This window comes from Pelophylax lessonae (genome assembly GCF_965119305.1).
Source record: "Pelophylax lessonae genome assembly, chromosome: 4".
In the NCBI taxonomy this organism is placed as follows: Eukaryota; Metazoa; Chordata; class Amphibia; order Anura; family Ranidae; genus Pelophylax; species Pelophylax lessonae.
Genome location: NC_138771.1, coordinates 642,558,742 through 642,577,623, shown reverse-complemented (window position 1 = coordinate 642,577,623; position 18,882 = coordinate 642,558,742). Strand labels below are relative to the sequence as shown.

General features: G+C 41.5%; 1 protein-coding gene across 1 annotated transcript; it reads left to right on the top strand.

Moving 5' to 3' along the window:
- Positions 1-5,560: 5,560 nt before the first annotated feature.
- On the top strand, positions 5,561-16,921 carry LOC309552923 (uncharacterized protein; the record flags this gene model as incomplete). Its single annotated transcript, XM_082253830.1, has 3 exons — positions 5,561-5,793; positions 9,101-9,642; positions 16,860-16,921. The coding sequence occupies 3 exons, from the start codon at positions 5,561-5,563 to the stop codon at positions 16,919-16,921; spliced, it is 837 nt and encodes a 278-aa protein (XP_082109956.1).
- Positions 16,922-18,882: the final 1,961 nt, after the last annotated feature.

The window sequence follows — 18,882 nt, the reverse complement described above, 5'->3', positions numbered from 1 at the left end:
AGACACATTGAGGTTGTCCTGAAAGTGAATCAGCGTCAGCAAATTCAGGAATCGACCCCATGACATCACATCACACACTGGGGGGTACCTTGTCTCCATCTCCCAGTAAGCTCGTACGTTGGGCATCTGTACTAACCCCATGTGCATATACATACCCAGAATTTGCTCAATTTCTTGGGCATTTGTGTTCACTGACTTTCCATTTTCTTGCACACTGTACAAGTTTGTTTCTTCTGCAATTTCCTGTAGCATTTCCTCAGTCACAAAATCTTTGAAATACATATATGGTGTCCAGTCAAGCCTCTCTTCAGAGTTTTTCTCAACACGTTCCACAAACTCAACAGATGGAGGTTCAAACTGTTTTCTTTTTCACTTTGCCCCTTGCCAACTGCTTTGGTGTTGTGTTCTCTTCTGGGACTTCTGGGCCTTCATCATCATCATCATCATTACAATCTGGGGTTTCCTCTTTCTCATCATCAATACTATCTGGGTTTTCCCCAATCCTTGCAGTAGGAGTCCATTCCTCATCCTCCTTCTCATCCTCATCATCATCTTCCCTGAGCTGCTCCATGTCGCTTGAATTCCCATCCATAATCATCTTCAGAGCATCTTCAACACTGTATTTTTTTGCCATCTAAAACACACATTCACACAAAAAACATATTATTGTGTATTTTTTCTTTGAATTGGTCAGTTTTTAGTGAAAATCAGTAAGCAAAATGAAGTTGCTATCAATCATACCATTGCAACACCCAACTAGTCATCAATCATCATGATACAGCAAGTTGCATATCACATTTTTTTGCGCTGAATGTACCAAATAATGTAATTTAAACATTTAATTAGTTTACTTGAAAAATAAAAAGACTGTATGTTGCTTGATGTTATTTATAATGCATGAAATACAATAAAATAAAAATTGACTGATTTAGAGTTACATGACCTTATACCCCTTGCTGTATCAAATTTGATACGTCATTTTTAACACGGTTTTACTAAACCATAGATTATGAAATATTAAGTAATTTCACATTGCATCAACCAAGTAACTGTTCCTATTGATGTTTCACATTTTTTTTTTTCTTACCTTAACTTTTTCAAAATTGGCAAAGTTCTTCTGCAAATACCAGATGTGTCCACTTCTTGGTTAACCACTTAAGCCCCGGAGGATTTGGCTGCTAAAGGACCAGGGGTTTTTTTGCGATTTTTTACTGCGTGACTTTAACGGACAATTGCGCGGTCGTGCGACGCTGTACCTAAACGAATTTGACGTCCTTTTTTTCCCACAAACAGAGCTTTCTTTTGGTGGTATTTGATCACCTGTGCGATTTTTTGATCACGCGCTATAAACAAAAAAAGAGCGTAAATTTTGCAAAAATAACAATATTTTTCACATTTTTTTATATGAAATTCCCCAAAAAAAAAAGTAAAAATCAAAATTTTTTAACATTTTTCGGCCAATTTGTTTTATGCTACCTATGTTTGGTAAAAAAAATCGCAAAAAGCGTATTTTGATTGGTTTGCGCAAAAGTTATCGCGTTTACTAACAAAGAGAAAGATTTTTGTCATTTTTGGTGTTTTTTTTTTAACGCGTAATGGCGGCGATCTGCGATTTTTTTTTCGGTACTGCGACATTGCGGCGGACAGATCGGACCCTTGACTGACATTTTTGACACTTTTGGGGTTACCAGTGACATTACTGCAGTAATCAGTGCTATACATATGCACTGTTACTGCAGAAATGACACTGGCAGGGAAGGGGTTAACTTTATTGGACAGGGAGGGGTTAAGTGTGTCCTAGGGGCGTGCTTTCTACTGTGTAGGGACATTCCTATTGGTGTAAAAGCAAAGATCAACCGTTCTACATAGTAGAACGGACAGATCTTTACTTTTACACAGGGAGAACTGACAGGCAGCTTGTTTACACAAGCTGCTCTGTCTTTCTCCCTTCACAGGAGCGATCGCAGTGTGACTGGCGGACATCGAGTCCGCCGGTCACACGCACTGACTTGCCTGTGAACGAGCCGCGATAGGCTCGCAAGTCAGTGACAGGCGAGTGACGTACCGATACGTCACTCTGCCTGGCCGGGGCTGACCGCCGCAGTATATAGTCGTGCGGCGGTCGGCAACCGGTTAATGGCAGTCTTGTAGCATGGCTGGAAAGCTGTCTAGTGAGACGATTACTTCCCCCTGGTGGATTATCCATGTACTGCATGTATATAATTGTATACATCGGGTTTTTCAGGGAAAATATTGTCACGCCGCTCATGCAGAGGGCTCAAAAACTCATGTATCACATATGATACGTTTGGCGTTATAGGGCTAGGGATGTGCTGCTCCGCATACACTTCTATCCTGCCAAAGAAAAAATCCTACAAGTGTCCAGACACCTGGGTACTCTGCCTGCTCCCTACGCAGATATCCAATTATTTGCCAACCTATCTCAACACACATTGCAACAAAGAAGGCAATTGAAATCTCTCACCAAAGCTCTGTCGAACCATAAAATTATTTATAAGTGGCGACACCCAGCAACCCTGATGGTCCCACATAACAGTATTCCTCACACAATCTCTACCATTGAGGGCGGCATGAAACTCCTCCACTCGTGGGGTATCATCCATGACCCCCCCCCCCCTGGGGTATCAGGACCAACAACGGAAGTCTTCCTCCCCTCGTCCGTGACAGCGACCTGGGCCCATGAGAACAAAACCCCACCCATGACCTGCGTATGCTTCCAGTACAGAGCTTCCAGAAGTCCGGCTGGACTACTACCTTAATGTTTAACGTTCAGACAATCTCCTTTGTCTACATCTCGTGGACTATCCCCACTTTCACATCAGCAAGCCTATAAAAAGGAAACATCTTGCTGATTGGATTACACCTGTTGGTGTTATAGTGCGCCATTTAATTCACTGTTAACACACTTTTTTGTTTGTCTTTTCTGTATATTTTTCTATTTTTTTCTCTCTTCTGAGGAGCAACACATAAAGTCCATCATACTGCATTTGCCTGCTGACCACTGGAGGACAGCCAGCCCTGAAGCTGCATCACCTTTTCTACGATCACTTCCACTTTGCTTTACTCCAGAACATTCTCTTCCGAATCCAGGGAGTTTGTAAGTACTTTTCTATTATTACACCACATCAAAAACCACCATGTCCTTTAAAGTCATATCACTAAATGCAAAAGGGATAACCCACCCAGCCAAACGAGCTTCCATGTGGACTACCACCACCTCTCTACAAGGGGACATTTTGTGTATCCAAGAAACGCACTTCGCCCAAAGTTCACCTCCACGTTGTAGCCACAAGCAATTTCCCTTTGTCTACCAAGCATCCGAGGAGAAAAAACGTAAGGGTGAACTCATAGCTATCAGAGACACGATAGCCTTCCAACCGTATGAGGATATCCATGATCCTAAAGGCCGATATATTATTCTTAAGTGTTCTATAGATAATAAGCATTATACTATCATTAATCTCTATGCACCCAACCAACGGCAAATGGCGTTTATAAGAAAAGCCGTGCGTAAGATAAAAAAACTACAGTTTGGCAGTCTACTAATCTGTGGAGACTTTAATCTAGTACCGGACATTGCTATGGACTCAACTGCCAATCCCAAACGGGATGAGTCCCCTCTCTGAAAATACCTATGGTCAAATGAATTATTTGACGTGTGGAGGTGCTGTCATGGGTCAGAGAGGGATTATACATTTCTCTCCCTGCATCACGGACCTACTCACGTATAGACCTCTGCCTGTTTGACAAATGGCTTCTAGACCGCATTATAGCGACAGAAATCCACACGGTCACTTGGTCAGATCACTCTCCAATTAGTGTTACCGTAGCTACGGGTCCGCCTTCCCACTCCACTTTTGTGTGGCGTTTACATAATCACCTCATCTCCAACCCATCCTATGCGGACGAGGCCCAAAAACAATTGGATGAATATTTCTCCTTTAATTTACAACCAGACTCTGGCCCGCTGGTCGTGTGGAATGCCCACAAAGCTGTCCTGCGTGGTGTGTTTATGCAATTGGGTTTTAGGGAAAGGAAGAGAAGGTCGCAGCATATAGATGACATTACTAAGCAACTCTCCACCATTGATTCCCAAAATAAACAAAACCCCTCCCAAACTCTCCATGTGCAAATTTTCGCCTTGAGACAGGAACTTAGAGCTATTTTATTAGAAAGGTATAGAGATAGCTACAAAAAATGGAAAGCATTCACCTACTCCACTAGCAATAAAGCTAATAAAGCCATGGCCTTAGGCATTAAAGGCCAACGCCTTAAAGCTAGGATCCCATATATCTTCCACCCCAACCTAATAGCAGATGCTTTTAGCTCCTATTAAGAAACTCTCTACAATATTAAAGATGACCCAGTGACTCATCAACCCACACCCTCCGAAATACAAGCATTTTTAGATCGCATCAAATTACCTTCCATTCCCCTCCAACAATTGGAGGACCTTAACCAACCCTTTACCGCTCAAGAGATAGCTCGAGCCATATCCAATCTCCCTAACCTGAAATCACTGGGTCCAGATGGTTTCACGGCCGAATATTATAAAAAATTCTCCCGTTCATTAATACCTCTGCTGAGTAAGGTTTTCAATTCTGCTGTCGCCTCCTCTTTTTTCCCTAATGAAATGCTGAGTGCAATGATTGTGACATTACCGAAACCGGGAAGGAACAAAACCATCCCCAAAACTTCAGGCCAATTTCTCTTCTAAACATGGATGTGAAAATATACGCCAAATTAATAGCCACTAGACTTCTTGACGTCCTCCCAACTATTATACACAAGGACCAATCAGGTAGCAGGTCAACAACACAAGATCAGCCTCTTTACGGATTACGTAATTCTCATGATTACTGACCCAACAAATTCTTTGCCGGAAATTCAGAGGACGCTGCAATGGTTTGGTGATGTATCCTTATATAAAGTCAATGAAACTAAATATCATATTCTAAACATTGGTGTAGATGCTACTACCAGCAATCGAATGCAACAACAATTCCCATATGCATGGGCAGACCATAGTTTGTCTTATTTAGGTATCCAACTGACTGCATCACCAAAAACATTATATAAATTCAACTATGTACCCGCATGCACCAAACTCCAGACTGACCTTAAAAAACTGGCGTCCTCTGAGTTTTCCTGGTTAGGGAGATTAGCAGCATTCAAAATGATGTATCTTCTGCAACTATTATATTTGTTCAGAACGCTGCCGAATCCCATCCCAAAACAATTTTTTAGATCTGTACAATCTATATTATCCGCATTTGTATAGCAAGGCCAGAAATCTAGATGTGCACATGTCAAATTGATCAAACACCGCAAGCTAGGAGGAGCTGGCTATGTGGACATATATGACTACTATCTAGCCTCCATCCTCACCCAACTAAGAGAATGGTTTAAACCTGCTCCATCCACACTCTGGAGCGATATAGAATCCACATACTGCAACAGACGCGACCTATCGTCCTTGTTACTATCCACCACTTTGGGAGCTAAGACCCCGACTCATTTCCCTCCTTCTATGATCGCCATGGCCAAGGCCTGGAAATTACTGTCCACACAAAGTTCAATCTTTCCTGACCGAATAGATCTCAAAATCCCAATATCAGCGCTGTACACACTCATAGACCTCTCTTACTTTTCTGACTGGCACAGACTTGGCATTACAGAAATGAATGACCTTTTCCATGACTCTAAAATCATTCCATTCCACACCTTACAAGCTAATTTTAATCTACCTAACAATGCCTACTTTACCTACATGTGAGTAAGACGCTATGTGTCTTCCCTAACTATGTGGCCATTAACTATTCACAAACCGGCCTAGACCTATTGAACGTCACCACCCACCCCCCACCCCCCACCAAAAGGGAATAACTGTCTTCTATAATCTCCTCCAACAAAAAGCAATCTTCACCAAATCCTCTCCCCACAAACAATGGGAAAGGGATCTGGAAACCCATTATTTTTCCGATAGGCATTGGATACAAGCGTATAATTCCATATATTCTTCTACTAGCTGCTCCAATCTATGGGAACTTTCCATTAAAATCTCTATGAGATGGTATCTCACACCTGATAGGGTACACAAGTTTGACAAAGACAATGATGGCAACTGCTGGAGACAATGCGGTCATAAAGAGGATTTCTTACATATCTTTTGGCAATGCCCACTCCTACACACTTAAACAAGCAAAAAATTGGGGGAGCAAACCCTGAACATGTATGTAGCTATGAACCAAGCGACATGTATATTAAAAAAGAATAGCGCACACATGCAAAAGAAATGACTATCAAATATGGAGACAATCCATAAATAAAAATGGGGATTTGGTCAAACCATATGGCCATATCGTGCTCAAGCCCACCACTACGTCAAAGTACCCCATTGTCAGTGGGTCCTACACTATCCATAAAAAAGGATGAATCCAGCCTCTCTAACCCTTAAAGATAACACTCCTTGCTGGGAGAGATGTGCAACTGTACTACAAGAGACTCCTCCTATATCTACTTGATAGTGGACACTGATAGAGTACAGGTGTGTGTGGGAGGTGGGGTGCTCAACCCCAGAAGTCTGGTCAGACCGAATACATAATAAAAAAGCAAAAAAATGGGGGAGCAAACCCTGAACATGTATATCTAAAGCCGGTGCAGCTATGAACCAAGCGACATGTATATTAAAAAAGAATAGTGCACACATGCAAAGGAAATGACTATCAAATATGGAGACATGGTCAAAAATGGGGATTTGGTCGAAGCATAATATGGCCATATGGTGGGACCAAATCCCCATTTTTATTTATGGATTGTTTATTATGTATTCGGTCTGACCAGATTTCTGAGGTTGAGCACCCCACCCCCCCACACACACACCTGTAATCTATCAGTGTCCACTATCAAGTAGATATAGGAGGAGTCCCTAGTAGTGCAGTTGCGCATCTCTCCCAGCAAGGAGTGTTATCTCCAATGGTTTAGAGAGGCTGGATTCATCCTTTTTTATGGATAGTGTAGGACCCACTGACAATGGGGTACTTTGACGTAGTGGTGGGCTTGAGCACGATATGGCCATATGGTGGGACCAAATCCCCATTTTTATTTATGGATTGTCTCCATATTTGATAGTCATTTCTTTTGCATGTGTGCGCTATTCTTTTTTTAATATACTCCTACACACTAACTGGAGCTCAGTCTTTCAACTTATGTCCAATGTCTTCCATTCACACATTGAACCAGCTCCGGGATTGGCTCTTCTTTCCCTTGGAATAGGGGACTTTCCTAAGCATTTAAGACATACCATGACACATATCCTCTTAGCTGCCAGACTCAGCATAAGGAGGAAATGGAAACAGGTGACCGCTCCGTCCATTCAGGGAGTCATAGACCTCACCAATACTCATTTCACATATGAAAGTACATTGTCTCTTAAAAACCACTCAAAAGTTTGTGTGAACGAACTATGGCAACCTTGGTCTCTATGGCTTGAACAATGATTGCTCATTCCTCCCCTCCCAAACATGTTACCTCCACATTAATAGACATATCTTCTACTGCCCCACGCTGGGGCACAGCTGTAGATCCCTGATGGGGTGCCCGAGCGTGGAGCCATGCGACTGCCTCAATGAGTACAATTGATCATAGATTTATGACTGTGTGTGTAAAGGCTGCCTCCAGATGTAAATTCTATTTGTTTCATCAAGCAAAGCATATGCGGTGCAAGGATCCACATCCTTAGATTGTTCACACTTCTCTGAATGCTTTACTCCACCTGATAGTCCATCTTCACCCAATTGTTCTACTGCACTTATATGACCACTAATTATTTCTTAGTGATGATTACTATATCACTCAAAACTGTTATACTGTCATTGATACTTCAGCTTGTGGCGGAACTACCTGGTCAGGAAACGCTGTTTGATTCGTTGTATTGTTGTATGCTCTTACTGTTTATCTCTGTTTTAAATCCAATAAGGCTGGGTTTCCACTAGTGCGACTTCAAAGTCGCGCGTCTTCAATAGCGACTTTGTACTTTGATAAACGCGCGACTTGTGTACGAATTTACGACTTGTTGCGGCTACGACTTGTTGCGACTTTGATGTATGCGACTTGCACATAAAAGATTCCTTTTCCTGCTAGTGATGTAATTCCTTTTCCTGCAAGTGATGTCATTTCCTGTTTTGGAATAGTAGTGTATGTTGCAGGAAACATGTTGGCTATGCAGTATGTTGGAGCAGCAGTAATTATGGCTGCTGTAGCAGCTGTTATTGATGAGGAAGAAGAGGACAGGAGAAGGAGAAGGCATCGCTTCTGGATCCATCCTGTCATCTCCCAAAGGGAAGAGAGAGGCCAGTTCAGGATCCTTTATCATGACCTCCGTGCTCATGAAGACAAATTCTTTAATTACACACGGATGTCAATTAAAAGGTCAGAACATATGTTCATGTCAACTCTTTAACAAATATGTCTCTATGTATGTTATTTTTTACATGGATAATGTTGATAAATGCCATATATGTTTTTTTTTTACAGTTTTGATGAATTGTTGGCTCTGCTCTCCACACATCTAGAGAGACAAAACACTAGATTCAGAAGGAGTATTCCGCCCATAGAAAGACTGATTATCACATTGAGGTAAATTTTCCAACCTACTTACCTCCTGAGGCATTTGGAGAGACACATTATCATGTAATTATCATGTAACATATATGTAGTAGTGGTTGTGATTATGTTTGCCATGTTTTTTTCAACAGTGTCTTTCTCCTGCCTATCTTCTTCCTTCATTTCCTCAGGTACCTTCGTCCAAGCCAGTTTATGCATCATTCTAACATTATTTTTTTATTTTTAGGTACCTGGCAACTGGACATACCTTTACAAGTTTACATTATGAGTTCTTGGTTGGCAAAACTACTGCCAGCTATATTATCCATGATACCTGCAGAGCCATCTGGAATGTTCTTAAGGATTTGGTCCTGAAGAAACCCACTACAGAAGACTGGTGCAAGATAGCAGAATATTTCTGGGACCACTGCAATTTTCCAAATTGTGTTGGTGCAATTGACGGAAAACACATTAGAATATTGAAGCCCATTGGCAGTGGAAGTAAATTCTTCAACTACAAAAAATACTTTTCTTTTGTCTTACTAGCAGTGGCTGATGCCAAATACTGTTTTAGCTATGTAGACATAGGTTCGTATGGAAGCAGCTCAGACTCGAGCATATTTGCGAGATCCACATTCGGAAGAATGTTGAGGGAAGATGGACTTCAGCTGCCACCGGACTGTCCACTACCAGGGACAAACGGACCACCACAGCCATTTGTTTTTGTTGGAGATGAGGCTTTCGCTCTCAGTCATCATCTCTTAAGGCCCTATTCAAATCGGTCTCTGACTGTGGAAAAAAGAGTTTTCAACTACCGCTTAACCAGGGCAAGACGAGTTGTTGAATGCGCCTTTGGAATTTTAGCTAACAAGTGGAGGTTCCTGCACACATCTATCAATTTAAAAATGGATAATGCAATATGTGCAGTCAAAGCAGCATGTGTTCTTCACAACTATGTTGCACTTCGTGATGGGTACAATCATGAAGATTGTGGCATGAATGACATGGAGGGTGCAAGTTTGAGTGCCAGTAGGGGCACAAGCAATGGTGCTACTGTGCGTGAGGGATTCACATCCTTTTTCATGTCTGCTGCTGGTTCTGTCCCCTGGCAGCTGGACGCTATTTCATAATGTATCACACGTTCCAACACAGTCCAATTTTGAATAAAATTCTGTTATGTTTTCCTTATATTTCTGTGCAATTATAACCAAAGTCTGCATATTGTTCCAGTTCTAGCTATAATAAAAATACATTGCTTAACCTTCTGTTTTGCTGTTTTCTACTGTAGATATAATTATATAGCATACACACATTATTGACAGTACTATAGAAGCAAAAATAATCCAAACAAAAACCACAGAGTAGAGTAACAAGGTAATTTTTTTTATTTTTTTTTTTTTTCAAAATTTAGAAAAAAATAAACTTTTTATAACAACATCACCAATGTTTTGGAGATACCAGCACCAAAACAATGAAAAAATAAATTAACAGGTAAAATGTTAACAACACCAAAAACAAAAAAAATTACAATTCCTGGTATATAATTGGAGATTCAGTGGACCCAGAATGAGAAATATTTGATGGGCCAGATGGGCTTGGGTAATCACTTGCAGATCCCTGACGGTATTGCCTTTCCGGGAAAGGCGTAACCTGCATGGGAGCAGGTTGGTAAGGTCTTGGTGTGCCAAGGGTGGAGGCAATAGGGGGCGGTATTGGGTGCAACATGCGGGGCCTGGAGATATTCGGCATGTTGCCATACTCATCGTAGTATGGGCGATTAACTTGGTGCCCATACTGTGAACTTGGTGGTGGTGGTGGTGGTGGTGGTGGTGGGTACTGGTAATTGGGGGGATATGTGTGGTGGGGGGGGGGGGGTTTCCATACATGCTGTAGAGCTTGCCTCCCCAACCACAAAAGATTGGGCGGTTGACATGAGAGCCATCCTTAGTGCATACTTTTTCTCAGGGGGGACCTGCTTGCACATACCCAACAGCACGGTCATGAAAGCAGTGTCATCACACATGCTTTCCTTCATGTGTGCGTTCATTTCCTTCACCACCTTCAGAACCTCCTCCATGGGTTTACCACCCCTAGGATTCGCCCTTGATGAAGACCTTGAGGAAGATCTTCGTGAAGGCCTTTGTTCTGTACTAGGCCCTGGTTCAGCCTCCACCGCAGCAGGAGAATCAATAATGGACAATGGTCTTGATATTACTCCCTCTGATTCCTCACCATCAGGGTCAGGGTCACCAGGGTCTTGGCATCCCTCCTCCTCCTCCTCCTCCGCTGCCGCCTCCTGTGACCCCTCCTGCTGTTCAGAACCAAGTGAGGAGTCTTGCCAGCTTGCTTGGGTTCTGAAATATAATGAATACATTTCAAATTTTAGGAATATTAATATATTTTATATGTCAACTACAGTATCTAAAAAAATGCTGACAACTTACTCTCGCATCTCCAACACCGGCCTTAAAAATTCCAGCTCCTGGGCATGCGCATAAGGGACAATTCTGGAGGACCCAGAACCACTCCTTGCTTCTCGTAATTTTCTGAGATAGCGGTTATAGCAGTCCTTTATGCTTCTCCATCTGGTTTGTAAGGAGTGCACTGAAAAAAAGAAAATAACGGTACTGTACTGTACATATGGGGGCAAGCAGCAATGTGATAAATTGCATATATGAAACACTTACATTTTTCAGTCCGTTCTGTACTTGTAAGACAGTCCCAATTTTCAAAATAGATCCTTGCAATCTCCAGCCATGCTCTCTCCTTCCTCACATGGTCCTTATATAAGGGGTCTCGGGTGTCGTATATTGAGGGGCGAGCTCTGACCAGACGTATAATCTCCTCATTATCATGAGAAGTTCTTTTATTCTTCCTGGATCTTGGCATGCTTGCTGTATATAACACTCTCCTCTCCTCTGCTAACTATGGGAAGTGATGTTCTTGGGAGGTGCAGAGATCATGTGATTTGGGGCGGAACATAACAATAAAAAAAATTTACTGTAAACTTCCGTGCAAATCGCAACGAAGTCGAGACGAAGTCGCGTTCAAAACCGTGTACTGCGACTTCGTTGCGACTTACATTACCTTCTATGAGGGACATATCGCACTAAAGTCGGCCCAAAGTAGTGCAAGAAGCAATTTTGAAGACGCTGCGTCTTGAGTCGCAGCAGTGGAAACGGTCCATATTGAAAACAATGGGTTTTGACTTGTCATGCGACTTGACATGTGTCAAGTCGCACCGCAAGTCGCACTAGTGGAAACCGAGCCTAAAAAGTTTTATAAAAAAATAAATAAATGAGAGAGAAAATAAGAACGAAAATAAAATAAGTAACAAAAAGGAAGAAAATAAACAATATTACCACCTGAAAGGTTTTTTTTTTAGTTTTCATTAAGGTCATTAAATATCAATCAATCTTAAATATATCTTGCTTAAGTAGGAGATTCTGGGTAGTGTGCAACCCACATCTACCACATGTTCAGGAAACGGGTATATGAATCATTAGAGTAGGCAAAGAACTTCTCATAGTTATAGTGAGTTTTCACTCTAATAATGGTGTCTGTGAGATTTGGTGCATCTATTGTCTTCCATTTGGAGGTGATGGATAATCTCGCTGCTATTAATATGTGGGTAACTACTGCCTGAAATTGTGTAGAAAATTTCTCAATACCCAAGTTGGTACAGTCTTTCTCAACCTTTACCACCAAGGAACTCTTGAAAGAATTTCCCAGTCCTAGTAAACCCCTGCTAATAAGTACTATATCCGTACATTAGTATGATGGTCACTGTGAAGAATGCTGCTTCCATGTGTGGTCAGATAGCTAAAAATTCCATTGGTGTCAGCAGTTACTTATCTGAGAGGGATACATTTCTAACGGCTCAAAAAAACTCTTACAACCTCTGAAGGAATACTGTGGAACCTTGGCTGAGCAAGGCTGCATTAGATGTGAAAGATTACTTTGTGCTGTGCAATATATAATGGATATATACTGTAAATATATGAAATAATTAGATAAGTATTCATTCGCTAAATCATTTTTTTTTATTCCTTTCACTTGATTGGGTATTTAATCAGCATGCCCATACAGTACATGGATCGAAATTTGCTGAACCAGGCGAATGACCATCCCTATTTGACCAACTTAAAGCTTCATAAATAATCATAAGCAATTTCGGCTATGGGCCCACTGTAGTACATCCAGTATCTGCAGCTGGTTAGAAACAGCCCTTCCAAAGAAATGCAAAAGCACATTTTTGTTAACCGCTTGCCGACCGCCGCACGACTATATACTGCGGCGGTCAGCCCCTCACAGGCAGAGTGACGTATCGGTACGTCACTAGCCTGGGAGGGTCTGGGGAGCGAGCGCGCGCCGCGCTCCCGCGCGGTCACAGACCCCCCCGCACGTGTGACCGGCGGACCCGATGTCCGCCGGCCACTCTGCGATCGGCGGGGGAGAGGGAGAATGTCAGGCAGCTTGTGTAAACAAGCTGCCTGTCATTCTCCTCGGTGTAAAGACACTGATCACACGGATCTACTATGTAGATTAGTTGATCAGTGTCCTTACAGCTGAAGCCACAGCCAATCACAGTAGAAAGCACGCCCCTAGGGACACACACAGCCCCTCCCTCCCAAATAAAGTTAACCCCTTCACTACCAGTGTATTTTTACAGTAACAGTGCATATGTATAGCACTGATTACTGTAGAAATGTCACTGGTAACCCCAAAAGTGTCAAAAATGTCAGTCAAGGGTCCGATCTGTCCGCCCCAATGTCGCAGTACCGCAAAAAAATCGCAGATCGCCGCCATTACGCGTTAAAAAAAAACAACAAAAATGACAAAAATCTTTCCCTTTGTTAGTAAACGCGATAACTTTTGCGCAAACCAATCAAAATACGCTTTTTGCGATTTTTTTTTTACCAAAAATATGTAGCATAAAACAAATTGGCCGAAAATGTTAAAAAATTTTGATTTTTACATTTTTTTGGGGGGGAATTTCATATAAAAAAATGTGAAAAATATTGCTATTTTTGCAAAATTGACGCTCTTTTTTTGTTTATAGCACATGATCAAAAAATCGCACAGGTGATCAAATACCACCAAAAGAAAGCTCTGTTTGTGGGAAAAAAAGGACGCCAAATTCGTTTAGGTACAGCGTCGCACGACCGCGCAATTGTCCGTTAAAGTCACGCAGTGCCGAATCACAAAATACCCCCTGGTCGTTTAGCAGCCAAATCCTCCGGGGCTTAAGTGGTTAAACAAACTAGTTAGATTGGTCAATAAGTCAATAGCATGTTAATTTTGGATCAATAAAATTTATCATCAAAAGGGCACATTTTATTTTATAATTGTTTTAGTTGTTACAGATTGACATTTACTTTCATATTTAGGGGTCTACATTAGGGGCTAGTTTGATGCTGCGGTGCATGTTAGAATTTTTAAGTAGTTCAGATTTAGCGCTTTGGGTGGTTTTCATTAAAGATGAATAATTTACTTTGTATGAGTTTGTGAAATGTAACAGTATTTGTTATATTGATTTTTTTTTTTCAGTGATGATGACATGGTGCAGAAATGGCTGTGCATTAATCTCAGAGTACATATTTTTGACAAATAAAAATAATATAATTATCCATTTTTGTATTACTTAAAACAGCATGGTTTATACTGGAACTCTAATTTTTGTGTGGGACATACTGTATGAGTTATGACTCAGTGTATGCATAATACATTGGTCTGTTTAATATGCTGTGAGTAGCAGGTGACATCATAACAGTATGTGTAGAAACAGAAAAGCGGCTAAACTCCAGAATTAGCAAAACTCAACAAAGACTTTAAAAGAAATTTAAAAAAAAGCCAATCACTTCTGTATTTTTTTATACAGAAATATGACCGCATCTATACAATAGAAAAAGTTACAATACTCTCTAGTAGGGATGAGACAAATATACCTGGATCGGTTTAAGGCATGTTTAGTGAACACAAGTAAAGTTCGGGTGCCGAATCCAAACTTCATTGAAGTCAAAGGGAACAAAATGTTAAAAAGCAGAAATGGCCATTTTTTAGTCTAATAGGTAAAGGGTTAACAAACAAATATAAGGGGAAAGGGGATGAAAGTGCCCATCAAAGGGGCTCCATTAAGGAACAAACTGCGCTATTACTTAGAAAAAATCAAGTTTAATGAAAAATTGTACATCTCAAAATATAAAAAAATCACCATACCTTCACCACACATAAATTAAAACCCAGTATGACAATGTTGTTGCATACTGAAAAACAGACAACCCGGGCTCACATGCAAACTCGCACGCACACACTGATAAGGGCAGCGAAGGGTGGAAACTGCAGGGGTGGTGGATGACTGACCCAACCCCTTTAAAAGCCTCAGACACGATAGTCACAGTGTCCTGAAGAAGCTCATTTGATTGGATGAGCAAAATGCATTGACGTCAGCACGTCATGTGATCACTCCATGCAGCTATCTACAAGGTGAATATCCACACTGAACAGGACATCCTGGCAACATGAATCCCTTCCATCGGGAGAATACTGATAGTAATTACAGCGAGTAAAGGAACTCAAGACTTTGTTCGATATTCAGTCCTTTTGGCAATAAAGTTACTAATAAAAAAATCCATTCCTTCTCTTTACAGAGTCCGTCCAGGCAGGTCTGGAAGTGGACGGTTTCAAAGTGCTGTGCTATGGGACCCTGATCTTGTTTGGTTTTATTTTTATTTTTATTTCTATTCCTAATGCTACTAAGGTGCTGGCCAATGCATAATTAGTGCATTAGTGAGACAGGCCGATCTTTCAACCAGTTATTAGAAGGTGTGCTTACAAACTCTGAATGTTCTAGGTTATCCCTCAGATTACGCGCTCTCCTAGCCACCAGTAGGGGTCTGGGGCCCACAATCTGATAGATTCCATCTGTGACGAAACGTCGTCGGGTCACGGCGTACTGACGTCATCGGATTGCGACCGGAGAGTGCGGGCGAGCGAAGCCGTCCGGCCGGCGGTTGACAAACATTGCTCCTTCATTCCTGGTCTTGTTGTAAGTTACTTTGCTTTTATTTGGAAATAAATTTTAATGGTTTTACGCTATGGGAGCCTTTTTTTCTTCATGTGGGTGAACACTTGCAATACCTCCGGATATTTGAGGAAACAGCACCCCAGATTAAGGGTCGGGTCCCTGGATGCTTGATCACCATACAGGCTTGACTACTATTTATATTTGGTAAGAGGCGACCCCTATTGGTGTGTCTTATTATTGGCTCCGGGTTCACACTGAATTGTGATCTGCACGTTTTTGCTATATTTCTTCTTTCATATGGTAAGAGGCGAATCTAGCTATAAGAGGTGGTGGTTCAACACGCAAATTTCACACTTTTGCCCTCCTTATTGGCTATTCAATTATTGTTGTCCGGTAAGAGGCGCCTTCAGCCAGAACACGTCATACATTTTTTGATGTTTACCCTTATCACCTTTGGTAAGGGGTACCCATCACATTTATTATTTAATTTAATTTTTATTTTTTGCATGGTCTTTTCAATTCACTGTTATTAGTGATCAACCTTATTGGTGGAGGTTTATTCATTCACACAATTGAACTTATTTTTCAAGAACACTGTGGTGTTTAAATAATTTAGTTTGTAAGGTTTTACGCTATTGCGTTTTTACCTTTACTTCCATGATCCAATGACCATTGAGCTAACCGTTCACGTGGACCTGGATCTACTATCAAGATGACAAGTTCTATTCAAAGAATCTGCCTTTACCTTACCTCAATCTGGTAAGCATACACCCTTAGGGGTTCCTGGTCCTGGATTACATCTTCACTTTATGCTTGGACTGTATGGACTTTATATCTCCATTGATCATTTCATAGCGCGACTTATTTTTACAATACAAACTCTGAATGTTCTAGGTTATCCCTCAGATTACGCGCTCTCCTAGCCACCAGTAGGGGTCTGGGGCACACAATCTGATAGATTCCAGGGGACCGTGTCAAGATAGGCCAAGGTTTAGTTACTATTGCACCCACGTCTTCCCAATAGGTTCTGTATCTGGTAATGATGTTGTCTGGGGCAGGTTGATCAGTATTTCGGCGTGGCTTCCTAGTTTTCAGAAGTTCACTTATTTTCAGCAATGAGGCCCTTTTACAGGAGGCTCTAGTAGTTTTATGAGAGTATCCCCTATCGCAAAATCCCTGGTAAAGGTAATCTGCTTCACACTTATAGTTTTCCTGCCCCGTTGGGATGCCTCTAATAAGAAGTTGCGTGTGGTGACTAGAGGCCAGTAGAAGGGAATTTGTGACAGTCTCCTTCCTAAAAGTCCTGTCTCTAATTTCCCATCCTTAATGAAGATTGAGAGGTCAAGAAATGAGATATGATCATGATTGAAGGGATTGAAGGTGTACATAAGCCTAATGTTTCTATTATTCAAATTAAATTCAGCTAGGAAGTCTTATAACTCCTCACATGAGCACCCCCAAACCATGAGCACCCCATCTTTGTATCTCAGCCACAGCTGAGCGTGGCTGAGGTACAATGATGAACAATAGACTATACTTTCCTCCCACCAGCACAGGTGTAGGCGGGCATATATGCAGGTGCCCCTGGCACCCCCATGGAGGTGCCCCTTATCTGCCTGTAACTCACCCCTAAAAACTGGAGACAGTTGAGGTTTAATGCCAACTCAAGGAGTTCCAAAATTAACTCATTTTGACCACTCATAGATGGAAATTTGAGTTCCAAAAAAAGGGTAACCCCAGCCATCCCCCAATGATGGAGAATGGAGGTGTACAGGGACTCACAACAAAAATAAACTCCACCTACGTTACACAATCATGTAAATGGGAGATGACAGTACCACTGTTTTTTTTTTTTTTTTATCCAATAGCATGGGAAGCTGGGCATGGCCAATGGTATTTTAACCAAGGAAAAACATTTTTTTTAATGTTTCCTTTTGGTGGAAGCAGCTTTAAGGGTAACATTTAAAAGCCATGCCAAAATCATGGAAAGTCCCCCCAAAAAATCCACATCATAATGTTATCTGAGCATACAGCTTGGCTGGCAAAGAAAGGGGGAAAGGGCATGCGCCCCACCTTCCCTGAACCATACCAGGCCACATTCCCTTAACTTGGGTGGGTATCTTATTAAGGGGGGGGGGGCTGGTAAAGCACTTTGTCCCCATGTTGATGATCACCTTGGCTCTGAGGTTGTGGGTAGTCTGTGGGTGGTCTACGAGAATAGGGCTTATTGGAATCTGATATCCCTCTGTACAAATAAAGCGCCTCCAAATACCACTCTTTCTTCCAGTCCCAGTGTCTTCCACTGTTCTGTTCCACCGCAGAAAGGTTTGAGTATGCAATCCTAAGGGGTCTTCTCTATCCAAGGGGTCTCCTCTATCTACTGCCTAAGCAGTAAAGGCTTATCCAGAGCACTACCTGACTGCAGTCCCTGTCCTTTATTGACAAATGCCATCTGTTTCAGACCCATATCCTATGCCACTTGGTCTCTCAGGCATTCTAAGAACATTACCTGCTCTTCTTTGGAAAAAAAATATTAAAGGAAATACATTATTTGTATCACAATAAAATAAATACACACAAACATTGTATGAACATTTTATTAATGTTAAATAAAAGTGAAGAATGAAGACAAAAGGTAAGTTGTTAGGCTACATAAAAGTCCAGGAAAACATGAGAGCTGAAGAGTGTACCTAACCTCTTCCAAGTTGGAAACCTAAAAAAAAATACTGCTGACTACTTAAAGGCAAAAAAATAGTTAAGAATACAGATAACCTTGGAATGTATTTGTTATGTAGGTATTAAAACATCAAAGAGTGTTCTGGAAATAAAAAATATATATATATACATGTCCATTGCATTATACCATCAGATTGTAGTTTTCAAAAAGGAATTTCAAGAGAAAGTAGGAGAGCCTAAATTGTGGGGGCAAAAAAGGTGTAAGTATCTATCCACTGTGACAGGATGCAGCTCTGCCATTGTGAGAATATAGGGAAATGTGACACAGGATTTGTGTTTAAGGTAAATGTGATGTTCCAGACTAGTGTTTATGGCCTGAGAAAGCTGTGTACTTGGCTTTCTCCGGATTCTGACGTTTTGGATCAGAACATTCAATTCTGTGTCCAGGTTTTGCTGGAGACCTGTACACAGGTGTGCAGGGTCATTATAGACCAGGCCGATGATAGCTCAGAGCTCCCAGTTTGGGAACAGCTCCCATTGGGGGAGCTGAAAGG